Raw genomic sequence first — 13,466 nt, 5'->3', positions numbered from 1 at the left:
GATGTAGAGAGAGTGAAAGAAGGGCAGACAGAGAGACAGAACAGGTTGTTGTAAGGAAATAGGAGAATAAGGTAAAGAGATGAATAATGAATGAGATATGAATGAAGGTGAATGCACCAGAAATAGACAATCCAGTGGCGCAGCGGTGTCTGCAGCTTCTGAAAAGGGAAATATTGTACGTTTGACTTGAATTCTATCAACAAAGGGAGGAGGTCTCAAATGCAGACAACAACCTACATACATAAGGCAAGGCAAGCAGGTGCAGTATGATGAATGGAAATACACTACAGGTTGATAACAGGAAGGCAGTCCGAACAAATAAATCCAAAGGTGCACCACAGGCGAGCAAACAGGCAGCAGGTCAAAAAAAACAAAAGCAGGAACAGAAGCAGGTCCAGGATAAAGCTGGGACACAAAGGCATACGCATCACTCGCTATCTGGCCGGGAAAGGGTGGAAATGGGTCCGCTATATACTGGCCAGGCTGCTGAGGAGAAGTGGAAAGAGGTGAGCAGGTGAATGAGAGTCGAGTGAGAAGGTCTGAGGGCATCGCGTGGAAGGGTGGAGAACGTCCCTGCAGGCGCCAGGCAGTGACAAGCAAGAAACTTGTGTGGAATAAAGAAAAGACGATATCTTTTGATTATTTATTTTTTTAACTTGTCCATCCAATGTTTGAAGAGTGCAATGATAAATGGGAACAAAAATCAAATCCCACCACAGATCTAATGAAAGATTTCAGCATGAATGCCTGCAATCTGCAAGACGGGACAGTGATACAGATCTCCGGTTCTGCTGAAATCATCCCGTTCACTGTGGTTCTGCTGTTGCGCATTGCTACACGTCGAGAGCACTCCAACAGGCGTTTGCATCAGACAGTGTGATACTTTCCGCCTCGCAGCAAAATGAGTGAGATCAGAGTTTGTATGGAAGTTCAGAGCCGAGGGGAAAAGGCACCGGTGAGGTGTGCGTTCTGTGGTTTCAGTCCAAGCCTCGAATCTTTAAGCAGCACTTCCTGTAACAGAATCCTCTGTGGCCCGCAAAGAGGTTTAAAAGTGGAGTCGGGATGAGATCGAGAGTATGTCTGAAATGTGAATGGCTAAGGGAGAGAGCGGAGGATGAGACAGACGAAGAGGAGGAGAGGAAGAATGAGGACGGATACAACGTGAGGGTTTGACCCCAGATGTTGACATTAGAGAGCAGAGAGGCAAGAAATGGAGATGTTTCCATCTCTGTTTGACTGTGCGAGAGCATTTTCTATACAACCGGCAAAAGATTGCACATTTGTGTGCGCGTGTGTGAGGCTGACCTCATTCCCTTGCTGCTCAACCTTTTCCTCTCCCTTCCCCGTGCATGGGCGAGTATGGACGTATAACGAATCAACGCACACACAAAATAAGAAGGAAAAAACCCCATCATGGGAAGACATTTCGCAGACGAATCGGTAAGATCCATTATTTGCATGCTTCTCCACCCGTATAGTGCACAAATACCCACACAACGCAACACATGTTTAAATGCGGCTTGTCATGCTTGTCTATTGGGCATGAAGAAAAGAAAAGAAACAGCCCACACAGTAGCAGAAACAGCTTTACTAGCAACAGCCATTGCAGTTAGCAGTTATACAACTGGCTGCACTGTAGGTAGGACATGAAACTTCGGCCCGCAGGAGAAAGAAGAGATCAGAGAGAGAATAATACGATTTAAACTCCACCTTCCTCCGGCTGTCATGGGAAATGTGTGGTTGCCGAACAGGAGGTGGATAAGCTCTTAGCCTTGATCTTCACTCCTTGGGAATATCACAAATGCCTCCTAATATGCTCGACTGAGAATACAGGGGGAAAATAACTGACTCATTGATTATGCCGGAGGGTTTTCAGAGAGAGAAATTCTTATCACAATGTGGTTTGGCTTCTGTGTTTGTTTCGGGGCAGCGTTCTCTGTGCCAGCGATGAAGATGTGCTGCACAAGAAAGGAATGTGGACAGCAAGATATTAAGACACCACGTGAGGGCTTATGCATCCACAACATTTCCCATTGTAGTATTTCCCATTCGTTCCTCCCCTCTCCTCCTCCTGCGTCTTGTAATTTTGTGGGCAACGTGTTCCACTGAAAAGAAGAATCAGAATCCTTCATCTTCTGACTCGAACCTGTCATGGCTGATGGGAGGTGGGGGGGGGGGGGGGAGAACACAGTGCCTCTAACAGCGATACAATGGAGAGGGGGAGCAGGCGGACTGCATATCTGCATGATCTAAAAAAGTTCAGGGTTGCAACAATTTCCTTTTTTTTTTTTAAACGTTAAACTGCTCTAGGCAGGATTTTGGTATATAAATATACATTTCTTATCGGCATGAATCTCAAAAGCGGGGCTCTCGTAAGGAAGGACGTCCCACGAATGGTTGCTCTGCACATCTCGTGTGTGACTATTTTGTTCCCAATTTGCATTATTGATTACCGGATTTTGCATCCATTGTCCGGAACGTCGGGGGGAACCACAGTTATGGAATCGAAGTTTCGATAGCGGAGTCCAAAACTTGCTGTCAAACCAGCCGCTAACAGGTTCACACAGTGTGGGACTCAGGGCTTTCACAGCGCAGTGCACACAGCATGGCCACCATTTCCACAGAAGAGAACAGCTGGGTGCTCTCGGGCAGCGAAACGAGTCACAGCGTCGAGCACTACGCTGATTTCCCCCCCGATTTGCGGCCAAAGTTTAACTCGAGGTCGAAATACTTGTGAAAAAAGGAAGAATCACTTGACAATGTCAGTTATACAGCGCGGACTTAGCTTGCATAGCTAGGAAAGGACTTTCCATAGCATAGGAAATCAAGTGTTTAGGTTAGAAGAGGTCTTGAGCAGTAGAGCGCATCTTCAATGAATGTGTTAAAGTTACAAAAAAAACATATTGAACTTTGACCTGACCCGATCCTATCGGGACTTGACGAAAAAATGTCAAACATTGCTGAAGAAATCAGAGAGGATACCCGGTTGGAAAATAAATACTGTATCCGAGTGAGCTGATTTGTAGGATTATGTGTCACTCTTCATTCTACGATCCACCGCACGGCCCAATGTTGGAGCCCATCGGTCTCTGGGGGGTGAGGGCCATATTATATATATATATATTGAGTGTGGCCAGCGGATATTGATGATAAGACTTCCTTATCCGTGCACTGCTGGTTGTTGTTGTTCTCAGTCCGATAAGTAACTCGAGATGAGAGACAACGTGTACTCCCGACTTGTTTCACAAGTTTCTTTTGCTCTCCACACAGACTCGTTACCTACATTCAACCGAAGCCGGCTCGAGTGTGATTGATCAATACTACTTGACCTCCAAACGGGAACCAGAACCAGCGATCGCACTCTAACTATTTGAATTTTCTCTGAAACCAAATTTGCCAGTTAGCTCCATTGATTATAGAATCACAGCGGAAGGTAAACAAGAATGTCTGTAAATCCACTTTGATTGGAGAAGACTTTCCGCTGTGGTTTAGTTTGTCGACTCAGTGCCTTTTGGTTTTACGGGACAAGGACAGAATGGTTTGTTGTCTTGTTGTTTGTGCACATTTTAGATGTCACAGGACAAGATTTCTGGGAACTGAATTTCTTATTGCAGTGTTAAAGTGTAACCGACCACAAGAGGCGTAATCATACATCATAACTGCGTAGGTAAATACGTGCGAGTGATTTTCAATACAGAGAGACACTGTATTGGCTGACTCCACAGCCAAAAGACAGATTGACATAAACGCCGGCAGATGGACGCACCGACACACCAAACATATAAACCTGACAGAGACCCTGACAAGAAACACTGCATCACCATAAACAGATGGGAACCCTGTACGCCCCTGTCTGTGTGTGTGTGTGTGTGTCTCTTCTCTCTCTCTCTCTGGCAGGAGTTCAGCAGTTTTGTTGAGCAGAGGGAGAAAGTATGGAAGCTGTCAGCGGTCATATGATGCTGCCTCTGCAGTTTACACGTGGCGACACAGCGATTGATGGGAGGTGGGTGCATCTCATACATTTGGGGTTGAAGGTGCACATGCAAGGCCCAAGTTGACCCAATGTTGATGTGGTTTTCCACCCTTGCATGGTTCTTCTTCACACCTGTAGTTTTTGCAGTAAAGGTCAGTACTGTCTTTGGCTGACCTAGATTCAAAAAGCCCTTTATGTGTCTGTGTGATGGGGTGCACATATATGTGCCTGTGCGTGTGCGTGTGCGTGTGCATGTGCGTGTACGGCTTGCCACTGTCTCTGCATAATCCCCATGGCAGCATTTGGTTTCAAGCATAAGTCAAAGAACAGTCAGGCAGTCAGTTTGCAATACGCCTGACCTACATCGGCTGCTCTCAGTGCGCTTAAGACGACACATGAAGTCACACTTACTGTATCCTCCTGCAAAATGTCTGCTTTCAAGGGGCGGGTACGTGTGCGTGTGTGTGTGTACATGGGATGCTTAAACACACACACACACACACACACACACTCACACACACCAAGGCTCAACAGTTTAGTAATGATGGTAGTTTCGCAGAAAATGCTGCTGTCACATTAAGGAAAGGATTAAATTCTCCTTAAGCTTCTCTCACCAGGCTGCCTCTCTCCAGGTGGTTAACAGGAGAGCTATAATCTCCACACACACACACACACACACACACACACAACCATCACACACACGGTGACAAGAACACAAAGCGAATTACAGGCACTGAAACATAGCGTCTCATCAAACTTGTCTTGTAAAGGCGCAAATATAGGGGGTGGGATTCTGTAAATGAATATACTGTACTCAAAAACATCTACATGAGGACAGACTTATGCACCTTCTTTGTGTGCTGTTTGGAGCGACGGGGCTGCAGCAATTAGAGGTGCAACAGCCAGACAGGAAGAGGTGATGATTATGGGCTGCAGCTATTTCCGTTCTCAACGCTTCTGCTCTTCACCTCTCTGCCTTCTCTCTTCCTCTTAGTTTCTCCGGCTCACACGTGTTCTCGCCGTCAAACACCGAACTGCGGTCCAGGTGGGACTGACGTTTTCCTACCCACGTGCACATCACACACGTGCACAACACACAGGCACTCCCCCCTCTTCCCTCATTCCGCTCTTCTTACTCACTTATCTCTGGCCGTCTCGTTTCTCCGAGCTGCGTTTCCTTTGTTCACTTCGTGCGTTGCATCGATGTCAGCTTTTCCTTGGGCTTCATTACTTTTCTTTCAATCAGTTCCTCCGTGTTGCGGAAGCGAGTTAAGGTAGAGTAAAGGTAAAGTTGTATTGTGTTTGCACCTATCTTCACAGCCTGCGTCCCATAATAAGCTATTTATAAGCTCTGTTCTGCTAGAAAATAGATCCATTAGCACTTGTTAATCTCATTAAAGACATATCTATAGTTGGGAGCTCATATAGTTCAAAAGGCTCTGCAGGGATTATTTGGTATATGACAAGTTTCTTATTTCATAAAGTTACACCTGCGTTCATTTTTTTTTTTCTGCTGCTGCTGGACAACAAAGTGTTGATATAGCAAACATGCTAAATTACCCATCCAGCAGACACAGAACCACATTAGCATTCGTTTTGGGCTCGACGAATGAAAGTTCAATACTCCACCAACTCTGGGGGGAAATATCGGGCTGTTGTTTGGCTGTAATCACCAGCTACTTGATAATTATGTCTTCTCATTGGTGATGGGCAAAGAGTGCAATGAGTTCCCTGAAAAGAGTTTCCTGTGAGATCGGGGAGAATGAATCAAAGCAACAATATTACGGGCCAAAAAACACAAGAAGACGCTAAAATACTTTGGATTCATTGATGCGGATGAGAGGTGTGTGAACATCATGAGCCAGACATTATAAATTGGATTTAGTTTTAATTGTTTGCAGTTTTATTTTAGATCTGCAGTTTTTTTTACTGTATGCCGTTTATTACCTCAATGCAGGTGTTACTTTCATGTACTTCCCATATGTTATGATTGTATTCCTGTGGCTCTGTAGAGCTAGAGGTGAGACAGGTGGCCAGTGGGTGAAGACGAGGCCCGTTTAATAACCGCTTCATTAAAATACAACGAATGAGCTATTCTTTTTTTTTTTATGACCACAGTGCATTGCGTCCTGTAATACGTCGCATGTGGAGCTAAATCCTGACGTCGCTGCAAGACCTCCATTGTCTAAATCGGACCTTTATGAATAACTAAAGCAATACATACCAGACTACACGCGTTTTATAGTGTGTGTGTGTGCGTGTGTGTGTGTGTGTGTCTATGTGCATGCAGCCATGTTTTATTTATTTGCATGTATATCTGACAGCCGCTGACATGCGGCTCGAGCTGCCACTTGGGTGTGTGTGTGTGTTGGTATGAACATGTCATCGCAGCGGGTTTCCATTAGAGCGCCGCAGATTATCTGTCATCTAGAGGGAGACTGCTTTGACCTTGAGGATCTTTCCAAGAATACACGTGTTGTACTGGGTGAAAGGAAGCTGCTTCAGTCTTCACCCCTCTTGCTAACAGCGAATTCATTTCCCCCTCTACTTCCACCGTGGAGATGTCATGGCTTTTTGGTCTGGAACAACATGAGCTTTCAAAGGACTGTCACATCTAATCTAGGACAACAGCAGCTCCACACTCTGTCTCATAGCTTTTTGGTTTGTGGCTGCGGGGGCTTTCACATGTAGAAATGTAGATTTCAGGTGGACTCGGTCAACAGTTCGGAAAAGATCTCGGCGAGACATGAAAAATGAGAGCATCAGTCCTTTCAGCTAATCCCCTAAAACAACATATGATACGTCCAAGCCCTCTCGCAGATATAAGAGTTATGGGGCGATGGAGGAGATATTGTTCTAGAGGTTTCCTCTTGTAACCATGACTCCGGACGTTTTTTAACTGTAACCAAGTGGTTAGTAATGTAATGTCTAAACTTGAGAAGCGAGACTGGAGTTGGTGTTAAAGATGACGTGTATGACCGGATTGTTTCACAAGTAGCCAGTTAACCAGCTAATCTTAAACCAGTAAAAAGCTAAATCATCGTCAGACGAGAGCTGGTCGCTTCCCACCTTGGCTTTTCCCCTGCAGGAGTTATGTAAAGACATATGTATTTATGCACTCCTGTGTGGAATAAATCCATGTTCACTCTTTGTGTATGTTGGTTCATGTGCGTGTGTGTGTGTGTGTGTGTGTGTGTGTGTGTGTGTGTTTGCAAACACTAACAAACTTCCACATCACAAGCAGACCCCCCCACCGCTGTGCTGAGATGCATCAAAGCATCTGCAGAGTTACTTCAGGCTGCCCAGTGGCAAAACTTCCTCTAAGCCCAGTCCAACATTATAGGGTAGGATTTAGAGAGGTGTGTGTGTGTGTGTGTGTGTGTGTGTGTGTGTGTGTGTGTGTGTGTGTGTGTGTGTGTGCCTACGCTTCTGGCTCATGTCAAGCTATGCATGCTAAAGGAAGTGGGTTGACAGGACATAGCAGATCAGTAAGGTTGCAATTTGTTTGGCTCGGAATAAATTAAAGACATTTGAAGTCAGCAGTTTTGCTTTTCAGATTCACCACACTTCAGCGCTAGTTTCTGCTGGCGAATGTTGAAGAAGGAAGAAAGGAAGTTGAAGAAGGAGCAATGGAGGCGAAGAACCATCCATCTACAAGCCTGCTTCCCTAAGAAATTAAGATATTTTGGGGCTTTGAATATGCAAGATCTTATAACTGTATGTATTTGTGCATGATTGCGCTAAATGTCAATTTGGGAGCTATATACATTATATTCAAACTAAACAACCCACTGCCACTATGGGATGGAGATGGCAGGTTAACACGGGGGATGGCGTCCCCCTTTACTCCCCTCGATTCACCCGTAGTTGAAATAATCTTACCACAACAGACTTAATTATCTTTTCTTTTATTAACAAATCCCCTTTTGTTTTAGAAAAAAAAATCTGGCTCAACACTGACTGACTGAAGAATACAGCAGGAAAAAGGCATTTTCTTTTCGCGTTTGAAAGTCCACATAAGTTGGACAGAGATGTGTTTGCTACATCATGCAAAGGCACTTGAATTTTCTTCAAAAAGGAACAACAACTTATAAGAGGTGAGATAATCATATATTATAACTATATAAAATAGCAGAGTTTGCAGTATTTAGCCACGGTCTGGCATACAATACCCGACTATATAACGGATACTCAATTAAAACATTATTTATTTGATAAAAATCAAGACAATACATCAGCTGTTGTTGCATTTATAATAGTAAGCTGTAGTATATGGCTTAGGTTTAGGATAAGCCTTGTGAGGCTGAGGTTCACAGTTTCAAAGGGATCTCTTAATGGCCAGTTTGAATGTTTTAACACATACCTAAACTAAAAACAGCTGGACTGTTGGACCAAAGTCTGACAAATCAAAAGGAGTTTGCACTGGACAATCAATACAACCTGAAGCATAGTGTAGTTTGTACCTGGGGACAAAAAAACAATAAAAGTGTAAAAAGATGGTGTGAATCAAAATGAAACGTGTGTTTGTTGTTGCAGTGCGTCTCCAAGGAGAAGTTTTGGATTCACAATACAGACATTTTGTCAGAATTAGTCCCAGTAAACACAAAGCTGTATCACCAGAGTGTTCCGCAGAGGAAAAACTGAAAAATAAAAAAAGACAGATAAATGCATCTCGTAACAATGTGTCTAAACTTATATAACAGATCATTGTAATATCTCAAAGAGAAAAAGGACTAAATCCCCATTGGCAAAAGTACTGATGCAGTACAGGATACCCACATGTCAGCATTGAGAGCAACAACTAAATAACACTAAAAATCATTATGAAGAAGGCATTTGTGAAGAATCTATCAAACTGCAGGAGTTATCCTTTCCTTTAACAATGTGTGTGGACACATGCAAAATGAAAACAACAAGTGCAAATGGAAAGGGAGTGAAACTACAGAACGGTAGTTATCAAGACCCGAGTGTCCAACGTTACCACGGAGACCAGACGGCACGTAGCCATGAAGAGCACCGGTGTAGCGCCTAAACCAAGCAGTGTAGTTCATGTGAGATGCAGCAACTACGACCGTGTTTACATTCAGAAGACTTCAAAACAAAGACATAACCAATATAAGTGCAATTCTATTAAAAAAACATTTTGAATATGGACAAATATTAAATATCAATTTTATATGTAACCATTATTTTGTTAGCATCATTGACAATAATCTGAAATGAATAATCTGGGTTGTAAAGTCACTGTACTGTGTGAAACAATTTCATAGTTTGTATGTCAACTATTTTTTTTTTTTTTTAAAGCATGCGGTTTAAAAAGTTGATTGTGGATGAAATGCATGAATTATTACTCCTGCTGTGAACGCAGCTGAACAAGACATTTTTGTTTTTACCTTGAGAGATAGAAACTGCAAAACTATTATCGTTAGTCTCGTTTTTTGGCCTTTCCTGGTTGTCGTTGCCCGTGCTGCAGCTGGATTGGCTGTCTTGAGGTAAGCACTATTTGAGTCTTTGAAATTGCCCGTCCCTCTCGTGGTCCACAACGCAGGTATGTATCCCAGCATGCTTTGTGCAGCGAATCAGTTGCAAATGGGATTTGGATTAGATTTCGTCTGGTCGCGCACAATGGGGCTCGTTGTGATGTGAAGGGCTCCGATGGGATCAGACAATGACAAGGTGGTGGTTGTGAGGGTCTTTCACGTGGTCTAGGATGACCTGTGTCGACTGCGTTGGGGGGGGGGGGCAAAAGGAACTACGGGGTCCGTCTGCAGCTGCAGGACCTGGAGCTCACCTGCCGTCAACACCAAAGCCACGCTGCTACTGGAGGGAAGGGAGGCACGGGAGAACCGGGACCGGGACCCGAGCGTGGCAGAATGTCGGCCACTGCTGCAGTAAAATTAAAGGTTTTATAAAAGGGAGCGTGGCAGCTGCAGATCTTTATGGCACAAGGCGCTCAGTGGCATGAGGTGGTGGAGCTCAGAAACACTGTAATACTGCTTCAAAAGCTGATACGAATAACATGAGATTCAGAATCACATCATCTTTTGAAATGATAGCATCAGAGTGCAGCTCGTCCATCCTATTAACTATCATCATGTTGCTAGAAAATCCTTATCTTTGACCTCAGCTTTGGTTATTGATTGTCTGTAGTGGTAAACTATTGATTATCATCACTACTCAAGGCAACTGAGGATTTGCACTGCTAATTAGACAAAAAGGTCAAACTGATGCATTCACGGTAACGCGGTGTCAAGAAAAGATGAGATTAATTTATATGTGAGCAACGCGTTCACGGCTCAGTTAAAAGTGTCTTATCAATAATCAGGCCCAAATCCACAGCACTGCCTCTGTGTTGACAAAACTGTTGCTAAAGCAGCAATATAGAATAATAATATAGGGCCTGCCTAATAAGTGTCTACGCACACAAATCAATACACTAATAGTGTGTAAATTAAATAAAGGTCTTGAAGATTCAATACACCAGTGTGTGAGAGGACACAGAAAGAGTTCTCTAATCCAATACTGAAGCCTCAGCAATAAATTACATGTTTTTTTGTGGCTATGTGTAACTCCGTCAGTGAGTGCAACTGAGCCACGTCCTTGTTGTCCGACTGCTATGGGCTATAGGCAGGAGTCCCAGTGTATCGGCAGGTCGGAGCTGTCCAGGAAGTCTGTTGAAAAGACACTAGGGGGTGTTTGGGAGCAAAGTGGGGCCAGCGTGGAGGTTTCCTCCCCCCGCTCTCCCCCCATGGTGAGGTCCAACCAATCCATACCGTCCAACCCATGCTCCCCCCTCCGTTGCCAGGTCGAAGGTATCCATGGGAGACAAGGGATGGTCCAGGATGCTGGGGGTGCACAGCATTTGACTGTGGAGGTCATCAATCAAAGTCATCAGGCCTCCAGGCTCCACCCCCAGGAGGGGCTTACCGGTGGTACTCTCGAGGAAGTCCTCCAGGCGTCCACTCTCGGTGCTACAGAGGTGTTGTTTCCCGTCGATGGCGTCGGCCAGAGTCTGGAGATCAGACTGCATCGAGGAGGCCGACTGCTGCGTGTCACAAAACGAAGGCATGGGGGGGGATAGCATCAGCTGGAATGGGGAGGGGTGAGGAGAAGAGGAAGAGGAGTGTGGATTTAGACAGTCCAGAGAAGGGTCCGGTGCTGGGTTGAAAGTCGTCGACATTTCTGAAGGAGAAAGAGACAGAATTAAACCTTCGCCGTCCAGTCAAGTCGCAATTCACATCCATCTGGCCCAAATATCATCATCATCATTATCATCATCATCAGCATCCTCCATTCATCCATGATGAAGATATTTGCGTGAAACTGTCAGTTAGCAGATGAATGCCACCGGTTTGGAAAAAGACCCGTTGTCAGAGGTCACAGAGGCATTTGGCCACCGGATTCTAATCAGTCCAAGTGGATGTTCGTGCAAAATGTTAAGACATTAGTTCCAGGACGTTCCTGAGATATCACCTTCACGAGAATAGACCGGACGGATGTACAGACGACCCGATGACGGCACAAAGCCATAGAAACTAAGTATGAAGGCAATCACTCCCAATCCAATAATCAGCAAACGGCAGAGTAAAAAAGTTATTACACAACAAACAGATCAGACGATGTTATTGCATCTTACCTCCTGTCTGCAAAATGATGTCAATAAAATCCTCTTCATGCTCTGTATTCTGAGGACACACACACACACACACACACACATTACCCTTCAAAACTGTGTGTAAAGTTCACGTAGCACATGAGTATGTGACTCGAGCGCTTGACGTGAAATGTGAAATGATGCGATGCAAAAAACGGCTTATGTAGATTAATATAGGTTAGAAAAACCTAAGAAACACTCCCACGGCTTTCAAATCACAGATTTGAGATGAACATTTGTAATAATTTTGCACAATGACACCATCAGACGTGCAGTGCGTCATACTTTGTCATCAGGCGACGAGGCAGCTGTGTCGTTGGACGCTGGAGACAGAGGACTAAACAAGACATCCAGACCAGGACACAGCTCCTGGAGGAGAGAGGACGGAAATGAAAGCCAGATGGAAATCCTTTACAATGTGACTGGATGACACGAGTCACCATCCGGAGATTACTTACAGCTCGAGAGGGTGGCGATGAGGTGTTGTTCCCTGAGGAGGCGGTCTCCTGGTGCTTGAAGAAAGGCTGCAGACTGGGAGGTGCTGACAAACACAGAGCAACGTCCTGCTGAGGCTGTTCTACAGATACCTGAGGTCTCACGTTCTGTGGCTTCAAGTCATCACAAAGAGTGGAAACATAAGTTCTCCTTCCAGGGAGACAGTATGCAGAGGCAGCAGTACTAGTTATTTCTCCAACTAGTACTGCTGCCAGTTGAAATCATCAATAATCTCTCTTAAGAGTGCGACAAATATACAGCGGGGAAGAATGTGTGCCATCAGCACGCAGCGATCTACCAAATATTGACATTTTCCAGCACACCTGCACTCGCCGAGAGACACGGTACGTCTCAATTAGCTGAGATGCGACGGAATTTTGTGTTCCTGCTCTGTTAACAACATAGATCATGGTAATGGACGATGCCGTTGGAGCAATAATCATCAGCATCGGGCTCTTATCAGAGACGGCCGTCACTGTCTCCAACGGCAAACATCATTAATTTCCACTGCGACTGGAATCAGTGGAGCAAATAAAAAGGCAACACAGCCATTCTCTCCCCATGTACGATAAATACAATTAAAGATGGATATTCTTATAATAAATAATTGTTTGGCCATGACAATAATGTAGTGACAATCTGAAAATCCAAGCCATAATATACATACATTTAACATCTCTCAAATGTTTTCCTACTACTCACCTTTGCCTCTTGTTGTTTTAAAAACCTCTCGTGCGTACTCTGTTTGATTTGAGTCACATGGTTGTGGTCAGGGAGCCTGGCTGGAGTCGACTGGAGTCGCTATTGGAAAAAGAAACGGTGTAGTTAGTGTTCGTATAAGTGCTTATTATTTTAATAAAAAGAGTACGTCAGCATTGCACATCTGATAACATTAATCTTGGATATTGTGGAGCTCTTTTTTGGTAATTGGTTAACCTGTGATTATACTTCTATTAACATGGAGAACATATTCTGAGGCACAGAACAATCTGGATCTTTTGAAGAGAATTGCTGAAAGTGAGTCATGTACCTGCAGTGCGATTTGATTGGTTGCTTTGCTCCCAGGTGCAGCAGTCCCTTGGCTCTCAGTGATGTGGCTGGTCAGCGAAACCAGAAAGTGGTTGCCGTTGCCGTCGGTGACCAGAGTCGGGCCGGAGTTGCTTTTGAGGAGATCCAGTGGGAAGGAAGGGGCTGAGCCTGGCTGCTGGTTGAAGGACGCATGAGACACCTGATAAAAAAAACAAAAAAACAGGAGAACTTTTAGAGAACGGATCGGCGTCTGCGTACACTTTTGCTTCACATTTCTTATTGACGTGCCAAAAATTCCCGATTCAACTATGCAGT

The 13,466-nt window shown here is 44.5% G+C and overlaps 1 protein-coding gene across 1 annotated transcript in view; it reads right to left on the bottom strand.

The window, feature by feature from the left end:
- Positions 1-7,899: 7,899 nt before the first annotated feature.
- The window catches only part of LOC117734758 (myocardin-related transcription factor B-like), a 33,024-nt gene continuing 27,457 nt past the window's right edge, over positions 7,900-13,466 (bottom strand). Inside the window, 7 exon segments of the mRNA XM_034539024.1 lie at positions 7,900-10,765; positions 10,767-11,155; positions 11,610-11,658; positions 11,913-11,996; positions 12,086-12,235; positions 12,825-12,923; positions 13,153-13,350. Of these exon segments, the coding sequence (XP_034394915.1) occupies positions 10,595-10,765; positions 10,767-11,155; positions 11,610-11,658; positions 11,913-11,996; positions 12,086-12,235; positions 12,825-12,923; positions 13,153-13,350 (1,140 nt within the window). The 3' untranslated portion in view covers positions 7,900-10,594.

The sequence above is a fragment of the Cyclopterus lumpus genome, chromosome 8 (genome assembly GCF_009769545.1).
Source record: "Cyclopterus lumpus isolate fCycLum1 chromosome 8, fCycLum1.pri, whole genome shotgun sequence".
NCBI classification, from domain to species: Eukaryota; Metazoa; Chordata; class Actinopteri; order Perciformes; family Cyclopteridae; genus Cyclopterus; species Cyclopterus lumpus.
This window is presented reverse-complemented; position numbering and strand designations above follow the sequence as displayed.